This window comes from Vidua macroura, chromosome 1, assembly GCF_024509145.1.
Source record: "Vidua macroura isolate BioBank_ID:100142 chromosome 1, ASM2450914v1, whole genome shotgun sequence".
Taxonomy (NCBI): Eukaryota; Metazoa; Chordata; class Aves; order Passeriformes; family Viduidae; genus Vidua; species Vidua macroura.
The window spans coordinates 94,087,726-94,103,940 of record NC_071571.1 but is presented as its reverse complement, the minus strand read 5'-3'; the positions used below and the strand labels follow the sequence as shown (position 1 = coordinate 94,103,940).

At 42.9% G+C, this 16,215-nt stretch overlaps 2 protein-coding genes across 2 annotated transcripts; one reads left to right on the top strand and one right to left on the bottom strand.

The window, feature by feature from the left end:
- Positions 1–6,063: 6,063 nt before the first annotated feature.
- Positions 6,064–10,153, bottom strand: ALG2 (ALG2 alpha-1,3/1,6-mannosyltransferase). Its single transcript, XM_053979653.1, has 2 exons — positions 9,675–10,153; positions 6,064–7,788 (listed from the first exon to the last, which is right to left on the bottom strand). Exons 1-2 carry the CDS (start codon positions 10,005–10,007, stop codon positions 6,886–6,888), a joined length of 1,236 nt encoding a protein of 411 aa, XP_053835628.1. The 5' UTR covers positions 10,008–10,153; the 3' UTR covers positions 6,064–6,885.
- A 65-nt stretch (positions 10,154–10,218) lies between these two features.
- Positions 10,219–15,670, top strand: SEC61B (SEC61 translocon subunit beta). Its single transcript, XM_053979664.1, has 4 exons — positions 10,219–10,407; positions 10,508–10,605; positions 11,244–11,345; positions 15,337–15,670. The coding sequence occupies exons 1-4, from the start codon at positions 10,405–10,407 to the stop codon at positions 15,422–15,424; spliced, it is 291 nt and encodes a 96-aa protein (XP_053835639.1). The 5' UTR covers positions 10,219–10,404; the 3' UTR covers positions 15,425–15,670.
- The last annotated feature ends 545 nt before the right edge of the window (positions 15,671–16,215 follow it).

Genomic DNA, 16,215 nt, shown 5'->3' with positions numbered 1-16,215 from the left:
GTTAGGCTTCTTGACTTTCAGTTTGTTAAGAAAACAGGGATTAAAAGAGAGATGAAGGAAGTAAATGCTCTGTCTCTCGCCAGGTGCTAAAAGAGAGGTCCCAGTGGGAACCAGGTTCCAGGCAGGTTTCATGCTTCCACAGTTCTCTGTCCTCTTGTCCTGTGTTCCTGCAGGAGGTGGTGGTCAGGATCTCTTCCTGCAGCCAATCGCTATGAGGTTTGTACTGCACACAGCACCTTGTTCAGCTGTAGGTTTGCTTACAGGGCTAATCCTAGGCCACGTTTAAAAGAGTAAATCAGACAAGATTTTTGTCTTTCACAAAGCCGGCTATACAGTGCAGGAGTTGTGTGCATAATTGTGAGGGAAAAAGTTCATTAAGTCAAGATGTGTGTGTGTGCCTGTAAAGTAGGTTGTTTGAAGATCAATTTCCCCAAGACTGATTAACTTACATATGGGTTTTTAAACTGAGCAACTTTTGCTCCCCTTCTCCATGTAAAACCACTCCAAATGATTTCTATTTTCATTTTGTCAGTCATTACACCTTTTCTATCTTTCAGTGCACAGAAATTGGAGTCATAAAGATACTATAAGGTTAATAGACCTGTCTCAGAGCTCATGAGGTGAAACTTGTTGGTCTTCTCATATGACTAACAGTGCAAAAATCTGGAACTAACTCAAATTAATCTTGTACATAGAATAATGGGCACTAAAGAATGGCACACCCATAAATCAATAGAGAGTAACCCCTAATTTATTTCCTTTTGGGTCACACATTCTACTTTCACCATAAAAGCAGATAAGGATAACTAATTAAAATGCCTTTCCTTCTCTACTGTTAGTGTTAACATTCATGTTATTGAATATACCCCTTCCTTAATACTATATTTTTTCAGTATTCTACAGCTATAGTTTCATTAAAAATACCCCTGTGATACTAACTGTATAATAAATTACAATTCAAAATAAAATATCAGCTATTTCATCCATGAGAGAGAATAAAGCCATAATAAAAAATAATAAAGTTTACCAATATGATAATGTAGCATGAGGCTTTTATAGACTCCATGCAAATGTTAAAATCTATAAATTTTTTATATTGTGTAAAATTGTAAGAAAAAGCAATGAAGGGGGAGGGGAAAGAAAAAAAAAAGCAGCAGGCTCAGACTGGCTTAATCACAAAATTTTCAGACTTCTTTTTAGAATCTGAACAAGAGTGTATAAAATATGCATTTTAAATTATTTTTCTGGCCTATCTGATTGACTAGATTAAATGTAAATTGAAGAAAGAGAACTCTGTCTTTGCACATTCCAATCCACAGTATTGGTAAATGGAGAAACTCTTAAGCCTAATCACCTCACTCCTTGCTTACACCTAATACCCTGCACATACTCTGCCCTTATTTTTCCAATTATGCTTTAAACAACTTCTTTATTTGGCTTCTTTTTATTCATTTGGGGTTTAAGAGAAGGTAGCAGGATATGCAAAAGAGGAGAGGAGAGGAGAGGAGAGGAGAGGAGAGGAGAGGAGAGGAGAGGAGAGGAGAGGAGAGGAGAGGAGAGGAGAGGAGAGGAGAGGAGAGGAGAGGAGAGGAGAGGAGAGGAGAGGAGAGGAGAGGAGAGGAGAGGAGAGGAGAGGAGAGGAGAGGAGAGGAGAGGAGAGGAGAGGAGAGGAGAGGAGAGGAGAGGAGAGGAGAGGAGAGGAGAGGAGAGGAGAGGAGAGGAGAGGAGAGGAGAGGAGAGGAGAGGAGAGGAGAGGAGAGGAGAGGAGAGGAGAGGAGAGGAGAGGAGAGGAGAGGAGAGGAGAGGAGAGGAGAGGAGAGGAGAGGAGAGGAGAGGAGAGGAGAGGAGAGGAGAGGAGAGGAGAGGAGAGATCCTCCTTGCTGCCATTTTCTTTTTGTTGCATTATCCTTCACACCACACTGGTGGAATATGAATTTAAATCTTTCATTTTCTTGTAGACTAATGATAACTTATTTAATAATACTAGTCCAATATTTAATATTTCTTCTGACAACAGATTGCACAAGGCATATGCAATTTGATTTAAAGAAAACTCTCACAAATAATTTATTTATTTAAAGGAGAAGAGAGGGAAAAGTATGGATTTCTGAAACAGGTTCAAAACAGGTACAAAAAATAACTTTAAAAACCTGCCTTTTTGGAAACTTGACACTGGCCAGCCTTGTTTTCTCATATTGTGTTGGTCAAGAGACAGCGCAATAAAATGTACTTGATATACCCTAGAACATGCTGACTTGTAAAATATGGGGGTGTTTACTGTCCTCTCGTGATGGACCCGCTTCCATTTAATTGACAGGAAGCTTGTCAGTGACAAAAACCATCCTGGATTCTATGTCCCTAATCAAAATTCTTGTTGGATTTCCAAAAATGAGGAGAGGAAGTAGAGAGGAAACAAAGCTACAATAAGGAACTGAGTGCTTGCACTTCTGAAATGATAAGTCTCTTTCTTCTGTAAACCTAAAACTTTTTCTTGTATGGGTCTTTAAAACAGCAGCAGGGAAAGACTAGGTTGGATGGAGCTTTGAGAAACCAATTTTGGTGTGGTGGTGGGTGACTCTGCCCATGGCAGAGTGGTTGGAGCAAGATGATCTTTAATATCTCTTCAAACCCTAACCACTCCATGATTCCATGGCAGTATGAGACTAGATAAAGAGAGAGATGCTCAAGAGAACAGAAAAATAGCCTTACAGGGTCACTGAATAGTGAAAAGAAAGGAAAAGATCCACACAGATCCTTGAGTCTAACTCTTAAGTGAATGGCCCATGCAGGGATCAAACCCACCACCTTGGCATTATTAGCACCCTGCTTTAATCAACTGAGCCAACCTCAGGGCTCATGAGAACATGAATCCACAAGTCACAGCATAATCTGAAAACATTTAAGAAATCACAGATTTAATTTCTTGATCTGACACTCTACCTCCACTGCCAGTATTCCACATTTTTTGTCAAAAAAAAGTATGGGGCCTTCTGACCCTTCACAGGAGCCTGTCATTTTAAGGTGGCTTCAACCTATCTGGGATCAACATGTCAGTAGTCAGGGTCCACCAGGCATGCCAGGAACTCCACCCCATGTTGTTGAAAAGAGCTGATTTCTACGGTTTGACGTGGAGTCACCACTGCTGGAAGTGACTTAGGACATCCCTGGCATAGCCTGTGTGCCTGTTGAGTGCTGGAGAACATGAACATGCTGAGAATACCACTACACAGTTATCAAGCAGACTGTGCAGCACACAATGTGCAGAACCATGGAAGGTGGTCAGAGCACAGGAGAGACCAAACAGTACCACAAGATCCTTGTAGTGTCTGTATCTGGTTCAGAAAGGACTTTTCTGCTCATTCCCTTCTAGCATGCAGGAAGTGCAGTGCTTCTTAGAGTTTACCAGCTTCTTCTGATGAATCAAAACAGGCTTTTCCAGTATCATGGCTCTTCTAGTGGTACCTACTTGGAAGGGACCTCACTTCCTATGGACATGAGAAGCACACGAAGCTCCTGAGGAACAGAAAGAGTTATTCCCACATCCCACCTTACTGTCCTGCCAAAGTCTTGGCTGGCATTTCGCTATGGAAGCAGATATCTCTGAGCCATAGGGGTTATACTGTCTCACAATCAAGCCCAAAGCAGAAGCCATGCCCCCGTGTCTTTTTCTTTAGATGGATCACTCCCACAAATAGGAATCTTCCATCTGAGACAAACAAGTCCTAGCAATCCAAGCTGCCTCTGAGGAGGCATTCTTGAGGCAGCAGAAGAACCAACAGTGGTGCTGGCCTACCACCAGAATATAACCGATAGACTGGCCCAAGCTCTGGGGTAGGCCAGTGCTGCTGCAGGCCCCCAGCCAGGTAATAATTAGCATTGACTCCATTATTCAGAAGGCTGATCAATTGCTTTATTATTATATCATCTTATAGCATATTATATTATACTTCTATTACACTATATTACAAGTAGCAAGAGGTCTCACTAACTCCAAAACTCACGACCCTCTCTCCTGAGAGTCTCGACACAGCTGTGGATCTGATTGGTCATTGAATCCAAACACCATCAACAGAATCCAATCAAGCAATCACCTTGGGTAAACAATCTTCAGAACACATTTCACATGGGCACAACACATGAACAGAGATAATAACTGTTTGAATTCTTTCTCCTAACTTTCCCAGGCTGAAGCCTGAGAGAATTCTCTCTGTTCTCTCTTTGACTGAACTGAGAGCCTCCACAGGCCAGTCCTAACATCTCATTTTGAGGGTCACAGACAGACATAGACTTTAAAGGAGCTTGCTTTTCACATCCAGTTTCCAGAGTCAAAGGATTTGTGTATTTATTGGCCAATTACTTCCTGTGATGGAGCTCCAGCACTCCAGTGCTTGGCCACTGCAGTTGTGGTCCCTTCGAAAACTGTTTAAATGAACTAAGTCACCTGCTTTTGGACCCCATGGCCACTGTCTTCCACACAGTCACAATCCACATTGCTCTGGGATATTACTATTGCTGATCATCTAGTGGCCCTTGGGATACATAGTTCCTGGATAGGCTGCGAAGATTAGCCATAGCTAACTAATAAATCCTAATATGGTTGTGCAGTCCCCACTGAATGGTTCTGGAAGACCATAAAACCACAGAAAGGTTTGAGTTGGAAGGGACCGTTAAAGACCATGTTGTCTAACCTTCCTTCAAGGGGCAGGGATATCTCTTGCTAGATCAGGTTTCTCCAGATGGAAAGCAAGAGATCTTGAAGCAGCCTGTAGTGCTCTGCCACACTTCTATATATTGAGCACAGCTTCCCGCAACAATCTGAGCCTAATCTGCAGCTGATGGGGAGCCTGAAGGCCAGGCTCCATGCAGTCAGCCTCAGCCTTGAGGTGGTCCAACCTGCCATGAAGCAGCAGGACTGGGGCTGCTCTGCAAGGGATGGCAGTGAAAAGCCAGGGGAGATAACATCACGGGACAGTGACCGCACCAACCAGGGCACAGTACCCAAGCGAGGCAGCCTGGTGACAGGAGCAGCTGTTGACAGTCACAGCAATCACCAGGTAAATGTGAGATGGCAGGTCAGGTCCAAGTGGAATCCATGAAATTCAGTGAACAGAAGCTGCAGGATATAGGACTAGGCACATGCCTGCCAGCAACACAGCTCAGGAAAGGGCTGGAGGCCAAGGCTGGAGCAGAAACAGAGCTACTCCTGCAGCTATGCTGGCAAGTGTGCACCAGTGTCTCTTAAGGCTCCAGGTTAACTCCAGCACAACTGAGAGAGAATATAACACAGACTAAGCAAGCAGGAATTGGCCCCAACCACCTTGTACCTTCTAAATGGAACTTAAAACCGAGGCCAAGCATGTCTCAAGGGTGTTTATCTGACCACGGATAGTTTTCACCATCTCTTCTGGTCCTTCACTCATCCATTGCCACACCCACGATGAAAAAGTTGCACAAAGATTTAGGAAAACTTTTACGGGTGGGAATGGAGTAGAAATGCAGGAGCAGGCTAGAAAGAATATAGATTTAGGCTTGCCAGTTTTTATGATTGAATAGAAATGTAGGAAACAGGGGCTGTGAAACCATCCACTCTCACTCCATAACAAAAATTAGAGTGTTCCAACTTCTTGATTAAAGACAATGACAGACTTTGATTTTTGTTTGTTTTACTTCAAATAAAAGCCTTATAAGTATATTGAGACGTTGGTTTTGGTCCTAAGCAACAAAAAGAATGGTCTCTCTTTTGTGAAGTACTAATGTGGAAATGCCTGAAACTATCTTAAATAGAAATTGCAGAATTCAGACTACAAATTACATTTCATACCACAGTACAAATTGTATTTTATAAGTAACACAGAATTTCACTGAATCTATTTTCACACTTAAAATTCAATTGTGTGGACTATGTGTGTTATAACAAACAGAACCACCAACTAATAAAGATGTGCCAAGAGAGGTAGATGAACAAAAAATATATTCCTTTCTCCAGACCAGCTTGGAAAAAAAAATCACAGTACTGTCATGTGTGCACTCACTGCATTAGGAAAACATAAAGTTACCACTAAATTAGACAGAATAAAATGTCTTTATTGCCTGGTCCAGATTAAGACCTTTTCTAAAAGTGTGGCGTCATTTAAAATGAAATGCTAAATATAGAGAAAATCATTTAAGTATCTACAAACCAGAAATTCCCAAAGTAAAATTATGTCTTCAAGCATTGCAGGTAATGAACAAACATAGTTTTCAGCACTAACCTTTTTGCCTGAGGTAGTCTGATATCCTTGGTGCTATTCAAGTGTCACTTCCCCTTGCTCACACACCTGTATGCTTTTCTGACACCCAGTGTGACTACACAATGCAATTGGACAAGCACAATCATTTAAAATCCATACCATTCATATTCCTAACACTGCTGGGTTTTTGAAACATGCAGTTGGTTGTGCAATTCTCTCCATAGTTAGCTGAGATGGCCCTTTTACTTACAAATTACTGGTGACCATTTTAAATACATAAAAATAAGGCTGTGTGTGTCTTATCTGGACAAATCCAAATTTTATAAGTTGAATCAGCCATTCCATACAGTATTAAATAAAACATGCAGTAATTTTCCTAGTAAATTACTGCCATTAAACTTTGCATTTTTTCCAAGGCACAGTACACAAAAGAACTCCTGCAATGGCAGATCAGTGTACTACATGAAAATTTTAACCTTCCAATGACACAGTGGGACATGTTTTGCTTCTTCTATGTGTCAAGTGACATAAGGCAGCACAAGAAGCAAAACAAGAACGTTCAGCTATCCCTAGTTCTTCATTAGTCACAATGAATACTAGTTCCCTACATAAATGAAAGACACAATATTTTTAAATATAACATAGGAATATAATTTTATTCTGTTAATCTGCGTATGTATTGGTACAGCTGTTCTGAGAAAGCTTCTGAAGAAAATTTTTCCATAACTCTCACTCTCCCAGCTGCTCCCATTGTGTCCTTTAAGAGAGGATCTCTCACAATTTTTTCCATGGCATCAGCAAATTGTGTTGGCAGAGGATCACACAAAAATCCTGTAACATTATGTGCGATTGATTCTAAAGGACCACCTGAATTAACTGCTATAACTGGACATCTCATATACATTGCCTCCAAAGGGACAATGCCAAAATGTTCATTGCTTGGTGTATAAAGCACACACACAGAATTACTAAAAAGAGAGATTTTCTGTTCATCTGAGAATGATCTCAGAAAAGTCACATGATCATTAACATCAAGTTTGGCTGCGAGTCTCCTCAGCTCTTCATAGTGCTCCACATTTTCCAGAACTCTCTTATCATAACCACCTGCCATAACCAGGTGAACTTCATCCCACTCATGAGAATCAAGTCTCCCTCGAAGTTCGTGCAAAGCTTCGAGAGCCAATGCCAGATTCTTTTTTCTCTCATACCTATTAATGGAAAGGAACAAGAACTTTTTCTTTTTCGGTATCAGATCAGCTATGTCTGCAGGAACAATTTCTTCAAAGCTACCGATGTTGAGCGATGGGTAGAGGACATCTGGTTTTATGTGTGACAGGGACTTAAATGTGTCTTTGAACACGCTGGCAGTGAACTTGCTGTTCACAACGATACAGTCTGCCATGCCAGTCGTGTACTCTTCCAGCCAGTCGAGTGGCAGTCTGTAGAGGCGCTTCAGGAAAGATTCTCTCTTGGTCAGAAGTTGATCGGGAAAGTGACAGTAAAACAAAACCTTCTTACGGGTTCTGGCCAGTCTAAGTACAGGAATGCAGGCAGACACCTAGTGCAACCAGAGACAGGACAAGAGGAGAGGTTAATTGTGTCAGTGCCACCAGTGTGCACATGTGATTTCAAAGCCATGCTCTGAGAGCCGCTGCTTTGTAAGCCAAATGCCTTTTCCTTCTCCCCCACACAAGCACATTAAGTTGTACTCCCTCATCCAGGACCTCTTGTGGCCCTATAATTTCTCCGAGCTCCTCACCAAGGTCCCATCAAGCGCCAAGACTTCTCCAAGCATGTCCTTCTCCCACTACCCAGAGTGCTGGGAGCAGAGTCCAAGCAGCAGTGGCATCCTCTCCCTCCAGCTGCCCCAGAATGTAAGAGGTAAATTGCCAAATGTGGAATAGGTCAAGATTATCTAAAGTCAGGATGTTCTTTGATGTAAGACCTTTGTATACTTTCAAGACTAATCAGCAAGAAAGAAGACCTCATCAGTGGAACTGTCAGCAGCTAGCATCCCTTAGTCAATGACATCCTGGCATTTAACAAGCCTTAAAGATGTAGTAAATCAAGATGTGGATTTATGTCTATGTATACACTGCTAACTTTGCAAAATACTCAAGGTCCATATATCCTATAGCTAAACTATGTTCATTATAACGCAAAAAAAACCACATCTATGGGTCAGAAAGACCTGTTTAAGTGAAGGTTAAGCATTTCCCTGAGCAAATGTAGAAGTTAACTGAGGATATGTAACTTGTATGGAATCACAGAATCAATAAGGTTGGAAAAGAGATCACCAAATCCCAGTGATGACCCAATACCACTGTGTCAACTAGACCATGGCATAAAGGGCCACATTAAGTCTTTCCTTAAATATACCCAGGACCGGTGACTCCATCACCTCCTTGGGCAGTCCATTTCAGTGTATAATCACCTCTCTAAAGAAATTCTTCCTAATGTCCAAGCTAAGTCTCCCCTGGTGCAGCCTAATGCAGAACTATGTTCTTTCATCCTGTCACTAGCTGTCAGGGACACCAATCCCCACCTGCTAGAACATCCTTTCAGGCAGTTGTAGAGGGCGATAAGGTCCCCCTGAACCTCCTTTTCTCCCAGCTAAACATCCCAGCTCCCTCAGCCACTTGTCATAAGACTTGAGCTCCAGACCCTCCTCCACCTTCACTGCCGTTCTCTGGAAACTATTAACCAATCATAATATTATGAGAGGCTGAATTTGGATTGTTACCAACTTTGAATTTCTGTGTATAAGAGATGGCACAGAAAGTCTGATGGGGTGTCCTTAATTTGTGCAACACCGTGGAGCAGCCAGGCTTGCACAGCTCTGGAATGAACAATCGATGTCTCTCTCTTGAGTGTGTTATTACTGGCTTACTGCACACCCAATAATGAATCCAATTTCATGGGGATTTGATACTCCAGGATTCTGGAGTATGTCTCTTATGAGAGACTGCAGGAACTGGGCCAGTTTAGTCTAGAGAAGAGAAGACTAGCAGGGCATCTTAATAATTCATGTAAATATCTCAAAGGTGGATCTCAACTCAAGAGGATCCTGCCAGACTCTTTAGAGGTGCCCAGTGACAGGACGAAGAGCAGTGGCCAGAAACTGAAACACGAGAACTTCTACATCCAAATGAAGAACTTCTTTACATTGAGGGTGGCAGAACACTGGAACAGGCTGCCCAGGGAGGTCGTGGAGTCTCCCTCTCTGGAGACACTCCAAACCCATCTGGACGCGTTCCTGCACCACCTGCTGTAGGTGACCCTGCTTTTGCAGGGGGTTTGGAGTAGATTATCACCAGACGCCCCTTCCAACCCTAACAATTCTGTGATTCTGTGAAGAGCAGCCCACCAGCATCCCCGCATCCAGTCGGGCCAGCGGCAGCGGCGCTCCCTTGCCCTTGCCCATGCCCATGCCCATGCCCGCACCTGGTCGCACACGAAGGCGTCGAAGGTCTCTCCGCTGAGCAGCAGCACGTAGAGCGCCACGAAGGCCATGCGCAGGGCGGCGCACAGGGCGTGCCCGCGGCCGCACAGGCTGCGCGGGAGCCAGCCGCCCGCCCGCCGCACCGCCAGCCCGCGCGTCTCCGCGAAGCAGCGCCCGGGGTCGTAGTGCGCCGTCCAGATCTGCACCCGGCAGCCCCGCGCCCGCAGCGCCAGCGCCGCGTCCACCACCAGCCGCTCCGCGCCGCCCAGGCCCAGGTCCGGGTGCAGGAACAGCACGGACGGGCCCGCTGCTCCCGCCTCCTCCGCCTCCTCCATGGCCGCTGCCGCGGCGTCGCATGCGCAGCCCGGCAGCGCCGGTGGGACACGTCAGCCTCGCTTCCCTTCCTCCTGGGCCTTCCCGCCCGCCCCGCCCGCCGGGCGGCCCCGCTGCTGCCCGACTCGCCGTTCGCCGCGGTCCCGCGCCGGCCCGGCCGCTGCGCAAGGAGCGGGCGCGACCGAGGCGTCACAGAGGGCAGCGGTCTCGGAACGCGGCCGCCGAGCGAGGGGTGCAGGGATAAGGGGCTGCTGCTGCTGCTCAGGCGTTATCCGGGGAAGCCGCGAGGCTCCGGGATGCGCGGCGCGGGGCGGAGCCTGATGCGGGCAGGGACGTGGCCGGAGCGGCTGTAGCGGAGCGTGTGTGAGACCGCGCCGAGCCCGAGCCAGCGCCGCCGCTATGGTGAGAGGCTGCCCGAGGCGGGGGGCGGCTGAGGCGCCCCTTCCCCGCCGGCAGTGCTCGCCGCCTCTCACCCGCTCCCGCTTCTCTCCTCTCTCCGCAGCCCGGGCCCAACCCCAGCGCCACCAGCGTCGGCTCCTCCGGCCGCTCCCCCAGCAAGGCTGTGGCTCCCCGCGCCGCGGGATCCACCGTCCGGCAGAGGTGGGTGCCCGCCGCCGCTGCCCAGCTGGGACAGCTCTTGCCCCCGTCGTGCGCTCTGCTTGCCGGGCTGCCCGGCTGGTGCCCTCTGCTGACGTGGCAGCACAGGCTGATGCTCGTCCAGAGAAGGGCAACACTGCTGGGGAAGGGTCTGCAGCACCAGTGCTGTGAGGAGGGGCTGAGGGAGCTGGGGCTATTTAGCGTGGAGAAAAGGAGGCTCAGGGGTGATCTTATCATTCTCTGCAACCACCTGAAAGGAGGGTGTAGCCAGGTGAGGGGTTGTGTCTTCTCCCAGGCAGCTAGAGACAGGGTAGGAGAGCACAACTCTTGAGCTGCGCCAGCTTGGACATCAGGCGGATGGGGCAATTAGACATTGGAATGGGCTGCCCAGAGAAGTGGTGGAATCACTGTACCTGTAGGTATTTAAGGAAATATTGGATATAGCACTCAGTGCCATGGTCTAGTTGACATGCTGGTGTTGGGTCATAGGTTGGATTTGATGATCTTAGAGGTCTTTCTCAACCTAATTGATTCTGTGAAGTATATTATTTCTGCAGAGTCTCGTGGGCTGCTTGGTCCTAGAAGCTGGTGGAGTGCTAACGTGTTGTTTGGTCTTTGTTTTGTTCTGTCATCCCTTAAAGGAAAAATGCCAGCTGTGGGACAAGGAGTGCAGGCCGTGCCACGTCCACAGGGACTGGTGGGATGTGGCGGTTCTACACTGAGGACTCGCCAGGGCTCAAAGTGTGAGTTGGGTGAATGGGTGATGGCAGGCTTGAGGGCTGTAGAGTTCCCCTGCCTACGCAGTCTTTGAATTAATAATAATCTGTTAGTGTTCTGGTGTGCATGGGAAAACTTGCTGAGTTGATTGTTGGGATGACATATTTGATCTGTAACCCTGGAGAAGGTGTTTTTAAAGATACAGTGGTTTTAAAAAGGTAGGTACAAGTTGTATTTTGTAATTGCCAAAGCTTACCCTAAGTGGTCTTTGAAGGCTGTGAACAATCACTTTGAAGTTGAGAAAGGCCACTTGTCTCAATGAATTAAAGCATTTGTGTACATGTTTTCATTCTCTTTCAAGTAAAAATTTTGGGTTTTGTCTTATAATAGCTACGTTATGATCCTGTGCACCCCTTGAAAATACAGTATAACTGATATACCATATACTTGCATCTGGTGTTTTTTATTAAAAAGCTGCAGATAAATTACTTTAGCTGAACTTGCCTAGCAAATAGCCTGCCAATACCTTGTGTATCTCCATTTTCACAAGGTGAATATTCCAAGATTATGATCAAATACCTAGTAGTGTCCCTTAAACTATAAAAACCAAGTTTTTACTCTTTTGACCAGTCTGAGTCATTCAGATGACTTTCCAAACAAACTTTGCAGCCTAATACTTGTGTAGCAAAGATGGAAGGTGTATTTGAGGTCATGAGTGTGTGGTAAGTTATACCCTGCTGGAAATTTGTGCTTATTGTAGAATTACAGTTCATGAGCTCTTGTTCTTACTGGATTGAAAAGTCTTGAGATGCTCAGGGCTGACCCTGTTGCTTGTTTTTTTTTTGGGTTTTTTTTTTTTTTTTTTTTTTTTTTTTTTTCAAATCCGTATATATTTTATTTTGGAGTTCTTCAAGAGGGCTGCTGGTAGCTGCACAAATAGAACATTTGGGGAAGGACTGGTGATAGGCTACTTAGTGATAGTTCTGTGAGTAATCCTTCCTTTGAAGTTGTTTTACATGTTTTCATTTTCATATGTACTTGAAACTTTAGAAAACAAAATGTATCCAGCAAACCACCAAAGCAGTACTGTTCTGCTTTGCTTACTGCATTCTGAGTCCAGAAAGGAGACAAGGCAAAGAAAAGATAATGAGCAGCAATAGTGTTCTAGAGCAAATCTATGCAGATAATCAGGGAAACTGTTTTATCTGTTGTTTGATCTACTAAAGTTCAATTAAAAAAAATGAATTACACCAAACAAGAAAAAAAAAAACAAAACAAAAACAAAACAAAAAAAAAAAAAAACAGAAGGGCATTATGATTTTTTTAATAGACCTGTGATACAAGCTTTAACAATTTTGCTAAGTTTCCTTGTGAATCCTTTGATTTCACTTTTGGTGCTGAATAGCACTCAGTTTTTCAAATCTTCAGTGTAAGCAGATCAGTAAATAGATTTTCCCATCTATTTATGTTGAAACACAGTGGTTCCTGATTTTAAGGTTTTGGAACACCGGGAGTGGTTTATTTGGAAGCTACTTTGGGTAACCGTATGGTCAGGTTTTAATGAAAGAATCAAACCTATAAAAGTGAGTTGGTTTTACAAAGCACCTCACACTAAATGTAACTTTTTCTGAGCCATGGCTTGGTAGCAACTTTCTTGCTTACAGCTTTCTAGGTATTTTTCTTCAATTTTGCTTTTTTTTCCATAGCAACAAATTATTATTATCTCTGTCCTGTTTAGTAGGCTTTAAAGTGAGAATGGGTTATCAAGGGTTTGTGATTGCCTCAGTGAAGTGCTTCAACTGAAGTTGTTTTTAGAAATGGTTGTGATCAATAGTGCATAAAGCAATGGGAAAGCTTAGCCTGGTAGTGGTGGTGGGTGGGCTTTTTGGTGTTTTTTGATATTGTTTAAAATGCAAGCTCTTAAAATTACTATAAAAATACATAAAAACACCTGAGAACAGGTTCATTCTTACTAGCTACAATGAGGGGAATTTTACTCTAGATAAAAAAAGTTTATATATTTTATATTGTGCAGAATTAGACTGATGTTTTGGGTATTTTGTATCTGTATTCAATATCCAAAATAATAAATATGTTGAATTTGGTTCCCATCAGGAAAGATCCTTTATTTGCAGTGCAAGATGCTTCAAGATGTGTATGCCTTTGAAAACAGCTATTAGTGAAAGGGAGTTGTGGGGGATTTGGCTGCGAGGGGATATGATATTTTTCTCTTTAAAGCTTGGAGATTACATGCTTTGAAAAGAAAACTAAACCCAAACTTTTTTGTCTTTTTGGGTCACTTGGTGCCTGTGGTTCCTTTATCTTGTCTTGGGCTTTCCTGCTTAAAGAGCTATAGGCAGCTTTCCTTTGGATAGAAAGTCGAATTGAGCTTGTGGTACAATATGCAACCTTATGAAAGACATTCTGAGAATGCACAGTACCAAATTTTTAGAGGTGTCTGAATCCATTTATTTATTTGTGGTGGCCTGAGAAGATGCAGGTGTGTGCAGGAGAATTTCAGGGTTTCAACAGGTTTTCTTTTCTTTTTCAACAGGGACTGGAGGAAATGAGATATATTTGTCAGTATTGGAGAGTTGATTTTTCTCTAGGAGTTCAATGTCCTCTTCATGTTAAAAAAACACTGAACACACAATCAGTCCCCACTGTTTATTTCTGATTAGTGGGGCTCTTTGTTCCTGTGTGCCTTTGGCAGAGCAGCTTACCTGTTCCTACTGCTGAAGGCTCAAATGAATTAAATAGTAATTCAGATACAGTGTAAGGACTATAAATTATAGTTTATATTATGCAGGCTATAAACTTACATGTATACATATATATAAATAAATAAAAATTATAAAATATATTTATTTATATGTATAAAATGCTAGGGTTTGAGAATTATATTCTGTTGATTAATGAAATCCCTTGAAGGGGTTGCTTGTGTAGTCACTATGTATGTGGACTTTGTTTATTTTGTTATTGGTTTATTTGCTAAGTGCTTTATGTCTGTGTTCAGGATTCTCCATACCCAAATATGTCTAAGTATGATAGATAATAACTGGGTTTTAAAACTCAGTGTAAGATTACAGTTGTGATCTTTTCAAGTATGTGGCTCATGATCTCATAGAAAAATATGTCAGTAAACTCTCTGAATCCCTTTTCAGTCTCCTTTTTTTTTTTACTTTGTATTCAGGTAGCATTTGCATGCTTACAAACAGTACCCAGGGGGGTAACACAGGCTGGATAACAGATTTCCCAATAGCATGTTGAAAATCAAAAATGAGATTGTGTGAAGTGAGTGGTATGAAGGAGTGTTGAGTGTGTGTATTCATGTAACTGTTGCATCTCAACAGCATGAAACAGCTAATTGAAGCTATCAACATGCACCCTAAGATTAACTTGTTTTTTAAAAACATTACTATGCAACTTCTGAACAATATATGAAAGTAAAAATGAAAAAAAAATATTCATTTTAGGTAAAGATTTAATGATGTAGCTTTGCCACTTTGTGTATGTTTTTCAAGAAAGCAGAAGTCCCGTCTATCACCTACTGCTGCCATTGTTTTCAAATGAAAGAAAACCTCTAAAATAAAACAGCTAATGAGAATTTTTTGCCAAAATTTTAGTAGCCGCTAGAGGACTCTGTTGTTTTTTTTATATCGGACTGCATCTTTGCTCAGTTGGCTGAGTTGTAAACACAGGGGATACTTTTCCAGAGACTGTGGAAACAGTGACGAATAATAATGAACCATTAATGGCTTTCTTAACAAGGGAGGGTTTGTTGTGCTTTTTTGATGTTACATTTAGGGTTTTATAGAACTGTCTTTTAAAATAGTGGCAGCAGCAGCAGTTTTTGATAGAGATGACTATCTCATTTCTATGTCCCTTAAGGTATTTCTGTGGGAAGGGAAGAAGAGTTTTCTTGTACAATTTCATATGAACTGATGAGCTCACTTGGCTGATAATGGGCAAGAAAGACTTCTTTTTTATGTTAATGCATTTTCTCTTTATTTTTAGTGGACCTGTTCCAGTTTTGGTCATGAGTCTTCTTTTTATTGCTTCTGTGTTTATGCTGCACATCTGGGGTAAATACACTCGTTCCTAGACTCAGCTGCCAACTTAAAGCATACATCTTGGACCAAAACTATGGTGGATCCTGGTTGTTCTTGGAGAGAGACTGGGGAAGCTTCCTATCACCTGTTGAAGTCTTGTCAACTTTGGCTATAATACCGAATTAATTTCTCAGTTCGCTACTTGGGCAGCTTTAAAGCCTGTCATGGGTCATTTTATATTTGTATCTGTACACTTAGAATACAGGTGTTGCAATAAAAGTTGTATATGGAAATAGAAACAGTCTTAACTGTATTTTTTCCTCTTCCAGTATACCACAGCTAGCACATTTTACTAGCGGTTTTCTTAAATAATCATATTTCTGAGTAAATGCTGTTTGAGAGTTCAAACCAGATTCTTCCAAACTATACATTGGTATATAATTTTATGCTAGAAGATCTTCTTTTGTGACAAACTCAGGTTCACAAACATGAGAAAATAACCAATGTCCTTGTTGAAATAAAACTGAGGTACCAGTGCTGAGATGGGCATGTTCTTCCTTTAACTCCAGCAGAATAGCTGAATTTATTTAATTTATTTTCTAAATGCAAGTTAAACTTTACTTACTTTACAGTGCTTGTTATACATAAAATTATATAGGTATGTTTGTTTTTTTCAAGCTGCACTTGAGGAACAACATGAACTGGTACCTGACTGATTTTAAAAAGAATAATTGCATGGCTGTCAAAGACATTTTTCACCCTCAGTCACATGGTGTGGTTCTTGGGGCTGTCCTGGGCAGGGCCAGGAGTTGGACTTCAGTGGTCCTTGTGGGTCCCTTCCAAC

Excerpts from the sequence above, each read along its gene's own strand:
- SEC61B (XM_053979664.1), top strand. Across the intron at positions 10,606-11,243 it reads GGATCCACCGTCCGGCAGAG|GAAAAATGCCAGCTGTGGGA; the intron begins GTGGGTGCCCGC and ends CATCCCTTAAAG. Across the intron at positions 11,346-15,336 it reads GACTCGCCAGGGCTCAAAGT|TGGACCTGTTCCAGTTTTGG; the intron begins GTGAGTTGGGTG and ends CTTTATTTTTAG.
- ALG2 (XM_053979653.1), bottom strand. The coding sequence starts at position 10,007 with ATGGAGGAGGCGGAGGAGGCGGGAGCAGCGGGCCCGTCCGTGCTGTTC. Across the intron at positions 7,789-9,674 it reads ACGCCTTCGTGTGCGACCAG|GTGTCTGCCTGCATTCCTGT; the intron begins GTGCGGGCATGG and ends TGGTTGCACTAG.